This window comes from Lepidochelys kempii, chromosome 4, assembly GCF_965140265.1.
Source record: "Lepidochelys kempii isolate rLepKem1 chromosome 4, rLepKem1.hap2, whole genome shotgun sequence".
NCBI classification, from domain to species: Eukaryota; Metazoa; Chordata; order Testudines; family Cheloniidae; genus Lepidochelys; species Lepidochelys kempii.
Genome location: NC_133259.1, coordinates 51430136 through 51447796, shown reverse-complemented (window position 1 = coordinate 51447796; position 17661 = coordinate 51430136). Strand labels below are relative to the sequence as shown.

Below are 17661 nucleotides of genomic sequence, written 5' to 3'. Positions count from 1 at the left end.
TTTGTTACATAGTAACAATTGAGGTGCATTGTCTCGCTCTAATTTTTTTTTAACACTACTCCCTCGTGTTAAACAGTGATAGAATATATGTAGCACATTAGAAAGACCTACCATGGATCTATAGACGATTAAGAAATTCCAAGGCTGTACCTGTACCAAGATATTAATAAAGCTGTCTCATAGAAATAACTTTCCTAATGATTTTTTTCACATTTGTGTACAGCTACATAAATAAATGGGTTCCAAGTATATATTTACTATGTGACCTGCAAAGACATATCTGAAATGTATTTTTATGTAAATATTGTATATCCTAAAACACTGTCTTTAGGGATCTTGATGCTAGAGCAAAGAGTGAGAGATACCGTGCACTGTTCCGACTTCCCAAAGATGAGAAATTAGATGGACACACAGATTGCACCTTGTGGACTCCATTTAATAAAATGCACATTTTGGGTCAGATGTTTGTTTCTACAAATTACATCTGCTTTACGAGTAAGGAGGAGAACTTATGTAGCCTCATTATCCCCCTTCGAGAGGTGAGTGTCAATTCTGAATATCTACAGTAAATTGTTTTACTTGTCTACCTTTAAGATGGATCTGAGCATTCATTTTCGTTATGCTGGGAAGCTGTTTAATCCCTTTGTCCTGTTGTCACATCATGGTAGTGTGGTAAACAAAGTAGCACCAGTTTAGTAGCAACTTTAGTTTTATGCGCACACAACTATGATTCACAGGGACTCTTTCCTATTCCTCCTTCCAGCCCTCAGGATTCCTCTATCTTCCCTGGTTTATATTCTTTATACTTAAGGGCAACAGCATGGATTTTGTCCATCCAGCCAAGTGGGGCATTAAACTTCTTTAGAGGTGACCAACAGCACCTATTTCAATAAAAATACTGTCAAATGGTAAGATTTGAATGTCCGTTTTAAACAGAAATGCTTAATAGCATCCTGGGCCAGCCTGGCCAGTTTTAAAGAAATGGTAACACAGTGAATTGCTTCTTATGAAGAATGGCTTCGGTTGGTATTTTAGGGGTGGGGAAGAGTTTTCATATAGGCAACATTAGTCAATTTTTTGTTAGTTTCCTATTTGCATATTTGCACAGTGGTCTTTTACTTTTAAATATGGTTGCCTGCAATTTAAAATCTACATTGAAGCATTTGTGTTTAAAATAAACTGCTACAGAATACTCCTGATTGATAGACGCAACCTTTGTATTTTAATATGAACTTAAAATTATCCTAATAATAAAAGTAATTTAAGCATATTGTAATTAAAAATTCTATGTAATTGTGTTGTGATGGGGAGAAAATTGTATGGCTTGCATGCCTTTTGGGATGTGGAAATTTGTTTAAAATGGTGACTTAACTGGGAAGTAAGAGTGTAACTTGCTGTGTAGCCAGGGCAGGTTGGCCCAGGATGCTTGGAATGCTAAACGCATCCCAGCCCATATGAGAAATGGCCTATATTTTTGCCTAATCTGAAAAACTACTGATTATTTTGAGGTACTATTTTTCACAAATCACTAAGAAAAAATCAAATGCTATTCCACTGGAAACTTCAAAGTCCAGCTTCTCAGTGGTATGTATCAGTGTTTTTAAATCCTGGCGGTTCACAATCAGACCTTAAATTCACAGTGCTCCGTTTACAGAGACTTCAAGAGGAGCAATGAACTGTGCCAATGAAGTTTAGTGGAGAAAATATCTTGGGGTGTGGGTATAAAATCCACATGCCTTTGTGAAGCACTGTAGTTTCTTTTGGATGTGGAACTGGCAGCTGTTTCTGATAGCAGCAGCTATAGCTATCAGCATTGGATTCAGATGGCCTCTCAGAGGAAATACATATTAACTATTAAAAGTTTTGTGTAAACTGTTGAGGTTTATTGTTCAGTAATTATGACATTGAAAACAATAATAAACTTGGTGTTTGCAGCACTTTAAGAGCCTGATCTAAAGCCCTTTGACGTTAGTGGGAGGCTTTCTATTGACTCCATGTGGCTTTGGATCAGGCCCTAAGTTCCAGCCTTTTCTGACTTACTAGAGCAAAGAAACACCTTTGCAGATAGGCACAAAGGCATTCAGGCCCAATAACCTTTAGAAGCACCTGCCCTGGAGCAGCGGTCAGAAAGTAAAATTTTCATTTTCTGAGTGCACCACTCACTCCCATCAGCAGCCACAGCCTCAAGGACCAATGCTTTAGGTGGGCATGTGTCTGCACTTGGAGAGGGGAGTAGGTGATTGTCTGCTGTCATTAAGAAGGAAGCATGTCTGCTGTGGCTTCTGCTGATGCTACAGCATCCTGGCTATAACCCATCCAGTCTGGCGCTGTGTTTATCTGTGCTTCCTCTGTGTTGAATGCCCTCAGACAGCTCTTTAAGTGGAACGGAAAAGTAATATAGTAATACTTGTGGCACCTTCGAGACTAACAAATTTATTAGAGCATAAGCTTTCGTGGGCTACAGCCCACTTCATCGGATGCATAGTATGGAACATATAGTAAGATATGCACACATACAGATAAGTTGGAAGTTACCATACAAAACTGTGAGAGGCTAATTAGTTAAGATGAGCTGTTATCAGCAGGAGAAAAAAACTTTTGTAGTGATAATAACAGTTTTGTATGGTAACTTCCAACTTATCTGTATGTGTGTGTTTTATATATATAATCTTACTATATGTTCCATTCTATGCATCTGATGAAGTGGGCTATAGCCCACGAAAGCTTATGCTCTAATAAATTTGTTAGTCTCTAAGGTGCCACAAGTACTCCTGTTCTTTTTGCGGATACAGACTAACACGGCTGCTACTCTGAAACCTAATATAGGAATATTTCTCTTTAGTTAACTTAAATATATTGTTAATGAGGCTCTTTTGCATTAATAAAGAGCTGATTTATAGTTCATTGAAAAACAGAAGGTTTTTGGGTTGGTTGGGGAGGAGAATGGGAAATATTTTGAGACTGAGCTATGTATTGCAGTCTTTGAATACAACTTCAGAGGAGATGTTAAATGAAAAACAAATTATCTAGCCCTTTTAACTAATGAAACATTAAGGTATTGTGCTAATGTCTGATCGTGGATTGCTACTTTAAAAAAAAAACCTTGGTAAACCAAAATGTGCTCTCTCTTATCTTGAAATGCCTAATGCAGTTTTTATTACCTAGAAGATTCTGATCCATGTATAAAAGTGATGGTTAAAAGCACTTACAGCTGTGCTGTATGCTCTGGAGAAGAGGTCTTTCTGTGAACTTGATTGATTTTGTTTTTTTAACTGCATAATCAGTCGAGCATAGAACATACATCACACATTTATAGTTTGTGTATAATTGATCAGTGGGTGTTCTATGTTGTGATTTACCTTTCCGGAAGCTTGATGGAAATATTGAGCTGTGCTTTGTAGGTTTTGCTCTGAATACTGCATACAGGGTGGAGTTTGATTAGTGAATATATAATTAACAACAGAAAGCCAGACAAAATCCTTACAAGAAAAAGCATCTTGCCCTTCTCCAGATTTTGAAGAGATTCCTGGGGAGAGGACGAGATGGGGAAAGTTCCCTACTTATTGCAGGTTCCTTGATGTTGTAGAAAGAAGTCCTTGGAATAGATGTCTGTATTCATAGTGGGTTGGAGTATCTGGTCCAGTGATTTAGTGTTTAAAAATTGTAAATAGTTCTTTGCATTTATTGTCAGCAGTAAATTAGAGGTAGATTCTAAGACATGTTTATTCACCATTAAAGCCAAAAAAAGTTTCCATTTTTTAGTTTAATATAACAAAATCCACCAAATGCACTTCTGCACAGAGCTAGCATAATAAAGCAGCATCAGCTGAGGCCCTGGCTGAAATATCAAAGGTACAGCTTACCTTATGAGGCTGTGATCCTCTGAAATCTTGCTGAGTCAGGAAAAAGTAGCACTTGAGGGGCACACTCTGTACTTCGCTTTGTAACTCTGAGTAGGAGAGCACTGTGTGGCCTCTAGGGAGCTCATAGGACACATACTGTGGAAATGTGGCGGTTGTACTGAAAACCTATTAAAGATAAAGTATGATATAACAAACTAAGTAAGGTGTGACGATCTAGAGCCTACAAAGCCATGCTTTTGTTTCATGAAAGCAAGGGGCTTGCGTTGGAAAAGACTGTTGTTCACCTACACCAGGGCTTCCCATCAATTTCTGTTTTCAGTGCAGAGATCTTTGTTTCACTACAGATGCTGTTTTTTCCAGTAGGAGTAGTGATGCATGATGATGCCAATTTTGTCTATAAAAAATGCAAAAAAAAGAAAGGAAAAAAAAGAAAAAGAAAAGTGTACTAGAAACTGCTGCATTGGTTTCAAAGATGATCCCTAAGATTCAACTTTGAAAATGGTGCTTATCAAGGTAACTGTTGAAAAGCCATGACCAGTGGTTATTGTTTCTCCCTAGGTGTCAGTAGTGGAAAAGGCAGACAGCTCTAGTGTGTTGCCCAGCCCATTATCCATCAGCACTAAAAACAAAATGACATTTCTCTTTGCCAACTTGAAGGATAGAGACTTTCTTGTGCAAAGGATCTCTGACTTCCTTCTACAAACTACTCCAAAAACATACTCTGAAAAAGAGATTGCTGGAAGTTACAACAGTTCGGATGATGAGGTGTGTGGAAAAAATGTAATTCATTTCACTGACAGAAGAGAATTTAACTGTAGTTTCTTTGTCCATGTGTGAGACATTTTCTTGAGATTTCTGTGTAAAGACTAACGCTTATAAAAACTTAAGTCATTTCTGCTAAGACCCTCATATCTTCATCTTACAGATTGAAATATTATGACTCTGGAATCTATTTTTAGGGTTAAACCTGGGAAAAAAATTCCCAACTTGCCAACTCTCCTTGACAATGGCGTTAGCTGCTGTGTGATGGGGGAGGGATAGTTCAGTGGTTTGAGCATTGGCCTGCTAAACCCAGGGTTGTGAGTTCAATCCTTGAGGGGGCCATTTAGGGATCTGGGGCAAAAATTGGGGATTGGTCCTGCTTTGAGCAGGGGGTTGGACTAGATGATCTCCTGAGGTCCCTTCTAACCCTGATATTCTATGATTAGAGGCTCCAATTTTTAGTGCTGGGTGTTTTGCAAGCTTGTAAATGAGAGAGACAAGGTGGATGAAGTAATATCTTTTACTGGATCAACTTCTGTTAGTAAGAGAGACAAGCCTTCAAGCCACAGAGAGCTCTTTTCCAGTCCAGTAAGTGTGTGGCTTGAAGGCTTGTCTCTCTCTCTCACCAACAGAGGTTGGTCCCACAGAAGATATTTCCTCACCCGCCTTGTCTCTCTAATATCCTGAATACAGCTTGTAAATAAGACCTTTAACTGGCCATTGAGTATCTACCATCATCTGTACAGAAGAGCAGCTCAAATTCCTCCTTCCATGTTTTAAAATTACTGTGGTGGAACATTCAGTAAAAATATGACAACTGTCAACTTATGTGAGTTCCAAATGAATTCTAACTGTTGTAGCACCTGGAAGAAATGAACAGGTGTTGCCTTAAACTGTCACCTTCTGTATAACTCCTCACTTGCCCAAGATTACATTTTAATTCTGAAAATAAGGATTTTTAACCTGAGCAATCTTAAATTGCTGCTCCATTGCCACTAGACTTTTAAACATTTTAACAGAAAATAAAGCTCTAAAATCATATGGTCCAATTATGAACTGTCTCCCTTTTTTACTGGTGTAAAGGTAGTCATTGTTTATTTAAAAAAAAATTAAAAAAAAGATATGTAAGCCACTTTAAGCATACAGATTTTAGTTTTTATCAAAGGTGAAATGAGACAGAAACTAAACACCCAGAGTATTAGCGTCATGTGAAATGAGTCTGCCATACTGCCTCAGATTGATTGATTGGTTTGACAGATCTGATGAGATCACAATGTTCCGAAACAAAAACAGGGCTTTGCAGGAAGTGATATTGGTTATTATGTAGAGCTCTTGCTCTGAATCCATACTAAACCCTTGGCACAACATGATGCTAAGTGGCTCTGTGCTGCTTATTGTCTAGGTCTTAAAACCAAAGTCATTTGTTAAAAATCCCATTTAACTTTTTTTTTTTTTTGGTGAGAGGAGATTTTGTTAACTTTAGTGTCCTGGCCAAGTCCTCACTGGATAATTATTTTCTATCTAAAATTTCTCCTGCACAGGTAGTATCAATTGACCAATATATTTTTTGTTTTCTGCTGTTGTATAAAATATTTGGTTGATTAAAGACTGCTTTTCAGTAATATATAGTAATCGATATGCAGTAATTTAAGTGCATATGTAATTGTAATACACCTATAAATATATTTCGTGTGTGTGTGTGTGTGTATATTAGGGTGTGTAAGTGTATATGTGTGTGTATATATTAGTGTATATGTATATATGAAATCAGCTTTGTAAAATTTGTAGAATGCTGACAGTTATGGAGTCCCTTTCATCACAAATGATTCCGCTTATTCTAACCAAAACATTAATTGGAACCTATTTGTGCACCTTGCATAGTGGGATGCCAATCCTGGCTGCGGCATGCAAGGGCCACTGTAATATAAATAATAATAATTTTAAGGTCTTTGTATGTTTTTTGTTGGCTTTTGAGTTTAATATTAAACTGTTTCAGTGTAAAAGCTAGATAAGTACTATGTATTATGATCATTTCAAATTTTTCATATTTTTATCAAATTACCTTCTAAGATTTAATTAAATGATTGAGAATTTCAATGGCATGATTGCAGGAATTCATTCTAAACCACATTTGTTTTCTGTAAACATTTTCATTGAGTCAAACACTGTGGAAAAGATACCATTGTTATTAGCCAAGATTTTAAAAGGTGACTAGTGATCATGGAAACCTCTGTTTTGAGGTGTTCAACATGAGGCCCCTCAAAGGGGACTGATTTTAAGAGTAAAGGTTTTCAGTAGAGCTGTGCCAGAACTGGAATTTGTGTTCTGCAGAAATTTTTCATTTAAAAAAAAATTTCATTCCAGATCAGATCAAAGAATCGGAAATGCAAAATTTTCCATGGAATGGAATATTGAAAAATTCTATTTTGAGAGAACTGAAACAGAATTTTTTGAAAAATTCTGGGCAGGGAGATGGCCATCTGGGAAGTCAAGCTGCATGCCCGCTAGTGGGCTGGCAGGAAACCGCCAAACATCTTTATTCTGTCAAATTACCATTTTGTGTTGGAAAACTTCCTTTAAAGTGCCTCAGGTTGGTCATTCAAAGTTACTAATAACATTTCAAAATCTTGGCCATTGTGAAATTCCTCTGCTTTTTTAATAAAAACAAGAAAGAACAAGAGAAAAATTCTGTTGTAATTTGGTATTTCTATACAGTGGTGCAAAACATCCTGTTAGATGAGTCATTTTATTGTCTGTAGAAATTAACGTAGAATGTCTTTGGGTGCATAATTTTTAACAACCTTGCCTCTGCAACTTCAAGTATATAATCTTAGTCACTGAAAAATTAAAACCAGCTCAATTGTATGGTTAGATTTTTGGTGTGTTGAAGTAAATGCTTAGAACTGATTTGATTGGAAAACTAAAAATTCATTTCATTGTTTGAAATTAGTTTAATTGCTGCTACCAGATGCTTACCCTTGAGCTGCACCTTGGAGGTTTGATTTGCTCAAACTGAGTTGGCGTTTAGGAGTCCATAATTTCAGTGCAGTATAAGCAAAATTCTCAATCTCTCACCCATGAACAGCTTGTGGCTGTTGGTTTTTACAGGTGTATTCAAGACCAAGTAGTATAGTTTCCTCCAGCCCTCAAAGAAGTCTCGGCTCTGAAGCAGATGGAGAGCGACAGTTCAATCTCAATGGTAACAGTATTCCAACAGCAACGCAGGCCTTAATGACGATGTATCGACGGAGGTCGCCTGAGGAGTTCAACCCAAAATTGGTAGATCTCGCTGCTGTTTTTGTAAACTGTGCCAGATTAGAAAAGTGTTTTGGTTTTTAAATGAAGTTTTTTAAAAGTTAACATTCCAGAATGAGTTGTTTAACTTTTCCCTGTTGCTGGCCAAAAAGAGTTTGCACTGCTAACCACCTGCAGTGATGGTATCTTTCAGAAAATAAACTCCTAGTACTTTAGTGGCAGAATTTCCCCATAACGCATGCCAAAACTCAAAAGCATTTCGTGCAACGTGATAATGTATTTAAGATTTGGGGACAGCTTCAGGGCATCCTTTCCGTAACTGTTAAAGAACTAATAGTATGTTGTGTAGTTTGTTATACAGTATTTTTCCTGTGGCTTTCGTACCTATTTTCAAGACTCATTATAGCAAGATGTGCTGGGGAGAAATAAGAAATGGGAGAGAGCAACATGAAATTAGAGAATCAGGTTATGGCTAGACTACTTCCTCCCTCCTATTCCTAATAATTAAAGTTAGTTATGGGGCTTGGGCACTTTTCTTTTTTCTTCTAACAGTTAATGCATCCAAAATGCTACTACACCTTCTCAGAACTTATTTATTTTTAGGCAAAAGAGTTTTTGAAAGAACAAGCCTGGAAGATTCACTTTGCTGAGTATGGTCAGGGTCTCTGCATGTATCGGACAGAGAAAACAAGAGACCTTGTGCTGAAAGGCATTCCAGAAATCATGAGAGGGGAACTTTGGCTGCTGCTTTCAGGTAGGTTCCAGTTTAGAACCTTGTCATAGGTCATGAGCTATAGTATGAGAGATGGCACTGGGCTGAATTTTCAAATGTATTTAGGCTCCGAAAGGTGCAGGGAGGCACCTAGTAGGATTTTCAAAACCACCTAAATAAGGTTAGGTGGCTAACTCTCATTGAAGTCAGTGGGAGTTAGCCACCTAACCCGATTTAGGTGCTTTTGAAAATCCCAGAGGTACCTACCTGCATCTATAGGCACCTAAATACCTTTGAAAATCTGGCCCAGTGTACCCAGTGCTACACAAAATGATACCAGTCCATGCCTTGAAGAATTTACAGTGGTTTGAGGCCTCAAAAACGAAAATTAAAAATCCCTCGGCAAGTAGAGGAGCAGGTCAAAACAATGAAGTTACAGGTCTCTTCAGAGCAATGTTATAAACAAGGTATTCACTGAGCCTGGACCCAATGAAACTGCCAAGTTGTTTGTACGTTTTGACCAGGTTAACTTGTGAGGATGTCTTGATTCTGTCACTCATATATAATGAGTGTGGTAAAGATTTTGTCATGGTTATTTTTGATAAAAGTAATGGACAGGTTGCAGGCAATAAACAAAAATTCACAGAAGCCTGTGACCTGTCTGTGATTTTTACTAAAAATAGGTGGGGGAGGGAGAGACTAAAAGCTCCAGCCCTCACCGCCCGTGATGGCAGCTGACAGTTTTGCAGCCCCATCGCACCCAGCGGCTGACAACTCCAGGGCAGGTAGCTTGGAGCTCCAGGGCTCCCGCTGGCTGTGGTGGCTGAGAGCTGCAAGACCTCCACTACCCACAGCAGCTTAAACTCCAGGGCCCCTGTCACCTAGGACAGTTCAGAGCTCCCGGGCTCACAGCAGCTAATAGCTTCAGCTTCACTGCCCCAGGGCCCGGGGCTGAGGCAAAAAATGTCTTAGAGGTCTCTGAAAGTCATGGAATCCATGACTTCTGTGATCTCTGTGGCAAAATCTTATCCTTAATAATGAGTAGTAATATTTTGTGCTTTGCAGCTGGAACATGCTATATAATAACTCTATTCCTTAGCACCTTTGTGTGGCTGGCAAGTATTGTTCCCACTTTACAGATAGGGAAACCAATATGAAGAGGTTAAATAATTTGCTCAAGGTCTCTCAATGAGTCATTGGCAGAGCAAAGATTGGAACTCAGGAATTCCAAGCTCCAGGCCCTTTGTTCTGTCTTGTAAGCCAGACTATCTTTATGCACTTAGAAAATGGATGATCCTTTAAATTATTAAACCACTGTATGTCAACGGCTTGATTCTCCATTCTTTCTGAGCTGCAGTTAGATGGAAGGGATGGGAGAGGGTGCTGCAGTGAGCCAGTTGCAGCTCCTTAACTCAGGGCTGTATGGTCAAGTGAAGCTAGGGCTGCACAGGAGCATCTCTGACTTACACCACTGGCATAAGGTCCCTCAGAAGGAACCTTACTCCTGCAGGTGGAGAATCAAACGTAGCAGAGCCATTGGTGCTGCTGTCGCACCCTTGGCTTGAAGTGGTTTCCATTATATACAGGGTTTGCAGTTTGGTTCAATGGCTCTCAGCCCAAGATGGGCAGGGATGGTGTCCCTAGTCTACGGATCACTTGATGATTACCTGTTCTGTTCATTCCCTCTGGAATACCTGGCATTAGCCACTGTCAGAAGACAGGATATTGGGCTAGCTGGACCTTTGGTCTGACCCAATATGGCTGTTCTTATGTTCAGCTATCTTAGCTTCTAGATGGCTATTCCAATTTGCATAGACAGTGAAAGCAGACTTCCCTATTCAGACTTCGACATGTAGTTTGAACATCAGTCAGCCACTTGACCTTTTATCCTTTGGTAATTGCTTGTTATCTGTCAGTTATTCAAGTTTATACTTTGCTTGTGTAAAATGAATTAATGGTTTAAAATATAGAACCCCCTCAAACATATATTAAACAGCTATTACAGTGTAAGAGGGGATGATCATTTGCATCATAGCTAAAGTGAGGTCAAAAAGAGGTGGTTGATACAATCTGTACAGATTTGACCTTTGTAGATAGGATAGCTACAATTTGCTCACATTTATATAAATGTGATGCATCCTTCTGTGTCTTGACGGATTGACAGCATAGCCCATGGATGAGCAAAGATGTCCATTAGTGTCTGGGGAACAAATCAACTGGAGGAAGATAGTTAGCCTAACATGCACTAGTTACCAGAGTTAAAACAGTTTAAATGGCTTAAAATGAAAAGGGGAAATAATTCACATTAAGGAAAAAACTCTGGACAATAAGTCCCTGTATATGCTACAGATACATCTATACCTGGTCTCCTGGTACCAACACAGTTGTCCTCTAAACTCATTTCAGATATGGTTCTAGTTTTTGAAGTAGGTCAAACCTTAACCATGTTTCATAACTAAATTAAAACTGACCTATAGGTGGAGATATTTGTCATGGAGAGGGAGCAGGTATACTGGACAGAAAAAAGGTTGGTGTTATTTTAAATAGAGACTTTTTGGTTGAGGAAGGTGTGGTCTAATGGTTTGAACACAGGGCTGCAAATCTGGATCTCCGGAGTTCTAATCCTGGCTCCAGCACTGACTCTTTCTGTAGCTGTGGGAAAGTCAGTTAACTTCCCTGCTTCTTTTTTTCTCTTCAAAATAAGGATAATACTATGTGCTCACAGGGATGCTGTGAGAATTGACTGAACGATGTTTTAAAAATTGCTCTGAAGATGAAAAGCTCTATAGAACCAGCAGCTATTTTGTAAATGACTTAGAGATAGATGTGGCTGGTGGTCTCGTGGTAGTCTGCATGTGAACAGGGTGCCAGCCAGTAGGCTAGGAGTGTGCTACCAGTAGCATACAGATCGTTCCAGTCTGGGGAAGGACACTGTGGTGGTGGCAGCTGTTAAAGCTCCACTGCTGTTCAGCATGCTGAGCATTTCTGCCCTACAGAAGGAAAGGGTTTATTTTTGTCTTTTATCATTATGTGAAACCGCTTTTTAAAATGTACCCAAAGGAAAAGGCAACCAGCTGGTGTTTTTATGAGTGCCAGGCCAAATTTATCCTCTTTAAAATTATAACATTTTAAACGTATTTTCAAACTTTGTTTCTATTTTAAAATTTCCATTCAAGATGTCTGAACTAAGGGAACAAAAGAAAATAATGTGACTATACTATGTCTGTTAGCCCTTACTTAATTATCCTGCTTCATTGTTGTTGCTCTCTCCTGCTCCTAGGAGCCATTAATGAGATGGCCACCCACCCTGGCTATTATGAGGACCTCGTGGAGAAATCTATGGGGAAGTATAACCTTGCCACAGAAGAGATTGAGAGAGATTTGCACCGCTCTCTCCCAGAGCACCCTGCATTCCAGAATGAGATGGGTATTGCTGCCCTGAGGAGAGTATTAACAGCTTATGCTTTCAGAAATCCAAACATAGGATATTGTCAGGTAATGGAAATGTCTTGCCATCTTTTCAAGATCTAGAATTCCTATTCCTGTCTATTTATTTTGTTGGTTTTTCAATCAGTGGCTGCATGCTAATGTACACAGTTGATATATTTGATCATGCACATGAACATTTAGGTTCCCGATTTGTTTGCACAAAACCCTGATCCTGCAAAGAGTTGCATTAGTACAGACTCCTGCATCTATAAGTGGTTCTCAAACTTTTGCACTGGTGACCCCTTTCACACAGCAAGTCTCTGAGTGTGACCCCCCCACCCCCCGCTTATAAATTAAAACACATTTTTATATTTAACTTTATTATAAATGCTGGAGGAGAAGCAGGGTTTAGGAGTGGAGGCTGACAGGTTGTGACTCCCCCATATAATAACCTTGCGACCCCCTGAGGGGTCACAACCCTCAGTTTGAGAACCCTGGATCTACACAGAGTCCTCTTCGCTTCAGTTGGACTCTGCACAGGAGTCTATGCTAGCATAACTGTTCGCAAGCTCAGGTTCCAGAGGCACTAACTGGTTGTGCATACTGGTTTGTATATGCAGATTTGTGTGCCCATAAATATAGTGGCCAGTGTAAGGATGACTAAGGATCTGTCCCCAAGTGCATCTAATTAAAATAATAATCAAAAAGTGTCAGAATGAACTCTTAATAAGGGATGTTCTGTGAATGACCCTGAAAGTCCTTTTAGTAACATTTTTGCCTGTTGCACAGCTTCTCTCCTCGTTCATTACTCATGGGCTATTTATTGCTCCCACCTGTGGAATTCAGCGGCAGCCCAGTGTTGTTGCTGGAGGCTCCAGGATTAAACTCTGCCCTTCAGCTCAGGACAAGCAACCGATTTTCTCCTTTCAAAAGTGGAACAAATTGGTGGTTCAGTTTCTCCAGACCATTTAATTTTAAAACCTTTCCTTTGCTTTGTTTTCAGGCAGTTGTGACTTATAACCTTCCTCCTCCTCTTCCCCCAGATTAGATAAATAGCAGCACTGTGGTTCCTACCACCTGGATCTGCCATTGCAGCACCTCCCTGCTGGACTCCTCTGCCCCCACTCAAGCATGGCAAAGCTGTCTTGCAAACACCTGGCTTAAATCTAATCCGTGTTGCCTTTGTGAGGCAGCACTTACAGGTTCTACAGGGGGTGAATGATGCCCTGCCTGTGACCAGCCAGCCTACCTTTGCACTGCTAGGGCATGGGGCTCAGAATCAGACTGGCATGTCAGGTTCCCACCTTGTCCTGAGAAGCCATGACTCCAGTGCAGAAAAGACCAATCATTTGCTTCTGAATTTTCGGGGAGAGCATCTGAGGACAAGGAGGAAGCTATCTGGCCAGCTCAGGGGGTTGGTCGCAGAACAGATCTGTGCTGGAAGGGGTAAAAACCCTGAAAGGATCCAGAGTTTCCCCTACCCTGCAGCTCCCTGGGGAAAGAAGCAGAGGCTCTTCCTCCCACTGTGAATCGGGATTAACTCTGGGGTAAGTCTTGCAAACACCAGAAACTTCCAAGAAGCAAAAGCAAGTGTGTCTTTGCAAGTATTGTTAATGAACAAATGAGGTGAAAATCCGGGGTAAGACCCCTCCTCCTTGGCCTTGTCCCCTGAGGGAGTGTTTGCTAGGGCTTGTCTCCTAGGATCACGGTGCTCTGTATCATTCCCATTGCCTCTCCCACACGCTTCAGCATGTTGAGGCTTGCAGAGGAGCCTGTTCCTCCTGTGCAGCTCTGCCTCTGGCTGCAGAGGAATGGAAAGTGTGCCTGGGGCTTTCTGAGTTTCAGCCCAAGAACCCGCACTGTGCCAGGGGATGAGCTCAGATTTCAGACAGCAGCAGAATGGGAGTTGTGCCTTCTGATCATCAGCAATAACTCCTTGCTCTGCCAGGGAAAGGGGTTTGTGTGTGTGTCTCTCTCTCTCTCTCTCCACCCCTCCCCTGCTCCCCGAGCTGGCTCCACATTAAAGCCTTAGGAGGTCACTCAGTCTGTGACCAGAACAGAGGCACATGAGGATTCCACATCCCTCTGCGCCACAAGGGGATTACAGAGGGGTAAGTGAGAAATCCCTTCCCATGTTCAAAGGGAGTCTGTTTTCCTGTGTAAAGTCCTGAGTTTGTACTAAGTTGCCCCTACTACACTTACTTGGACGTTTTGCAGCCTGGGGAAGCAGGCAAGGCAGCCTTCCATGTTCCCTGGAGACGTCTAGCAAGCTACCTCCACAATTGAGGTATCGGTATCAACAGTATCCCTTCCTCTATTGCAGAGGTGGGCAAACTATGGCCGGCGGGCCACATCTGGCCTGCGGGACGCTGCTGCCCGGCCCCTGAGCTCCTGGCCCGGGAGGCTCACTGCCGGCCCTTCCCCCGCTGTTCCCCCTGCCATGTGGATATGCCGCCGCACGGGCAGCGGGGCTGCGAGCTCCTGCCACTCTGAGGGGCATGGTAAGGGGGTGGCGGTGGCATGCGCAGTGGGGGGGGGTTGGGTAGGGGGTCCCGGGGGGCAGTCAGGGGACAGGGAGCAGTGGGTGGTTGGATGGGGCGGAGGTTCTGTGGGGGGGTAGTCAGGGAACGGGGAACAGGGGGTGTTGGATAGGCGTGGGAATCCTGGGTGGGGGGGCTGTCAGGGGGTAGGGGGTGTGGATAGGTCAGGGAGCAGGGGGGTTAGATGGGGAGTGGGGTCCCGGGGGGGCGGTTTGGGGCAGGGGGCTCCCAGGAGGGAGCAGTCAGGTGACAAGGAGTGGGGGGGGGTTAGATGAGTCGGGGGTTCTGAGGGGGGCGGGAAGTGGGAGGGCCGAATGGGGGCAGGGACCAGGCTGTTTGGGGGGGCACAGCCTTCCCTACCCGGCCCTCCATACAGTTTTGCACATCAATGTGGCCCTCGGGCCAAAAAGTTTGCCCACCCCTGCTCTATTGTGTGGTCACCGTGCCAGGATAAATAGTGTACTACCTCCTCCCTATAAACAGTCAGGGAAGAAGTACCACACATGCATTGGACACAAAAAATCCCAACCAAAACAAAACACAAAAACCTACAAGGATGTCTGGCAGTAGCTTGCAAGGAACTCATTAATGTTAATAAAATATCTTCCTCTTCAAGCATTATTAGACACATTTCCTGTTGATAAGTTTGAAATGAGGATATCTGATTAAACTAAAATGTTTTATATAAAACAAAGAAATTTCATAAGTTTGGGGAGTCTAAGGTTGTTGCAGCAGTAGGTCCACCAGTCAAAGACATAGTCACACTTGCATAAGGGGACTTCCTTCCAAAAGACTCCATGGACCATAGTACTAATGATACATTGCACAGCAGTTTCAAAGCCTCAGCTGTAGCCTTCAGAACACACATTTTTCATATGTTTAATAAAGAATGCCTTCTTTGTGGAAAACAAGAGGCTAACTGTCTAGAGGTCTGAGCCTTGCTTGGAGTAAGACGTCTCAGGTTCTGCCTGTGATTTGTACCAAGCAGTGGATTTTCACTTGGTGGCTACAAGAAAGCCTTGTTACATCCCTGGATTGCCGTTGCTTGTCCTAAATGGATATGTTGTGCAGAGGAGCTATTGGGGGAAACGGTAGAGAAATTTCTGTCTGAGATTGCGGACAGGCCTCAGCCCACTGTTGAAAGCAGCATTAGCAACTATTGGTTGCTTCTAACACCAAGGGTATCCAAGAAAGGATTGTTACCCTGGGAGAGGGAAGAATCTGGAGAAGATGCTTTCAAAGAAACCTAGATCAGTTTTCCTTCAGTATGACACAGAGCATTTGTGTGCGAGAGTTCAGAATTCCTGTGGAGGACTCTTCCTTCTGATCTACCTTCTGCACCCAGAATCATAAGTGGCGGTGGTAGGCACAGATTGTATGTAATGCATCTATACCCAGGCATAGGCAACATACCAATCAGTATCGCATCCAGAGAAACAGACCTGTTCCTAAAGGAAGAACTGCCATTAGCTCTTGAAAATCCAGAGGAACTTTTGATCCCAATGCAGAGAACTGCTCTCCAAGAGGTCCTGGTCCTGGTTGTAATTTTATCATAATGGTAAAGATTTGCAAAGATCCAAAACTTCATTGCATCCATCATTTCCTGAGGGGTCATCAGTAGCCAATTGTTTCCAAATGTTAGGGTGCTATGCATCAGCTTCATCCCCTGAGCAGGATTTCTCGAAATGCACCTAGTTAAATTCCTTCTGAGGACTTACTTAACTTCGCATTGCCTCAAGTGCATGGTTTTGTCATTCTCAGATAACATCCAGTGCCTCTTTGTGGGCAGGTAATTTCAAACAACGTGCTGAAAGCCAACCCAACTCTAGACGCATGTGTACTCATATGGAAGCAAGCGTACTTGGAAGACAGATTTCCAAAATCTTATCATATGTATCCTTCAGTTCATTTTGACATCTCTATCAGGGTGTGTCTTTTTAAATTAAAAAGACAAGGCAAAACCCACAAACATGGCCATGTGGACATATGGGGTCAGACCAGTAGTCCATCAAGTCCAGTATCCTGTCTGTGACAGTGACCAGTAAGGTGCAAGAAACCACATAGCAGGCAATTATAGTATTCACAGAGAAAGTCTCCTCTTACTTCCCATCAGAGGTTGGCTTAGAATTGAGTCATAAGTGTTTATATCCTTTCTGAAACCACGGAACGAAGCTGCTCCTTGGCAATGGAAATAAAGGCCTGGGAAGAGAAGAATCTGCTGCCTTTCCACACTGCGTACATAACGCATACAGAAAAGAGGAAAAGGGAGAGTTTAAGTCCTCCTCGTAAGAAGGCACTTTGGACTTGCTAGATAGCCAAGACCCCCACATTGTACCTATAGAAAACACCAGACCTTGTGAAGCTGGGACTCCTTCATTCAGACTGGGAACATCTACCGCTAATAGCCTGAGCATCAGAAGAGCATGGAGTACTTCAGCATGGATTCTCCTTTAGCCTCTGATACAGTTTGGTGTTCAGAGAGAACTCAACCAGGATATTTCATTCATTGATCTGGTCAAATTTACATTTCAGGTGTGAGGGGAAACAGGAAGCTCTTTGGGGCAGGAACTGCCTCTTTGTACCTCTACTGCCCAGCACAATAGACCCTGACCTCTAGAGGCTTCTGTAATACCAATATGATCATAATCCCAAAGGTCTGGTGATCTCAGCTACACTAGAGTTTTTCCAGGAGATTTGTTTGGAGTCCCGCAACCAAACACCATAGAGATGTGGATACCAGCCTTGTAGCCAACCACATTGGATCTTCCATTTGAATATCAGTTGCCAAGTTTAATTACACTGACTAATTTAGACAAGCCTGTGGCTGGCCTTTCTAGTCACCATTACCTGAAAAAGGCAAGTTTTGGAATTAATTTCCATATCCATACAAGATATGCCTTTGTCATAAGGAAAAAAATATTCTTACAGCTCCAGAAACCTTTCTGCTCAAGGTAAACTCCTTTTTCCACAATTCCTGAGAAATAGGTCTCCCGTCATTTGGTTCTACCCTTCGGAAGATTGTGACATAAATGGGCGTTCCTAGAGCTCTGAAGATTCATCTCTAGTGTATAGATTACATATGCCAGTTGTACCCTGTTCA

The 17661-nt window shown here is 41.7% G+C and overlaps 1 protein-coding gene across 4 annotated transcripts in view; it reads left to right on the top strand.

Moving 5' to 3' along the window:
- The window catches only part of TBC1D9 (TBC1 domain family member 9), an 85006-nt gene that overhangs the window by 43301 nt on the left and 24044 nt on the right, over positions 1–17661 (top strand). For 3 of the 4 annotated variants that reach the window (XM_073341202.1, XM_073341203.1, XM_073341201.1), the window contains 5 exons: positions 332–539; positions 4422–4628; positions 7734–7904; positions 8484–8634; positions 11873–12087. In XM_073341202.1, the coding sequence (XP_073197303.1) occupies positions 332–539; positions 4422–4628; positions 7734–7904; positions 8484–8634; positions 11873–12087 (952 nt within the window). The remainder of the gene's footprint in view (positions 1–331; positions 540–4421; positions 4629–7733; positions 7905–8483; positions 8635–11872; positions 12088–17661) is intronic. The other variant, XM_073341204.1, reaches the window with a different exon arrangement.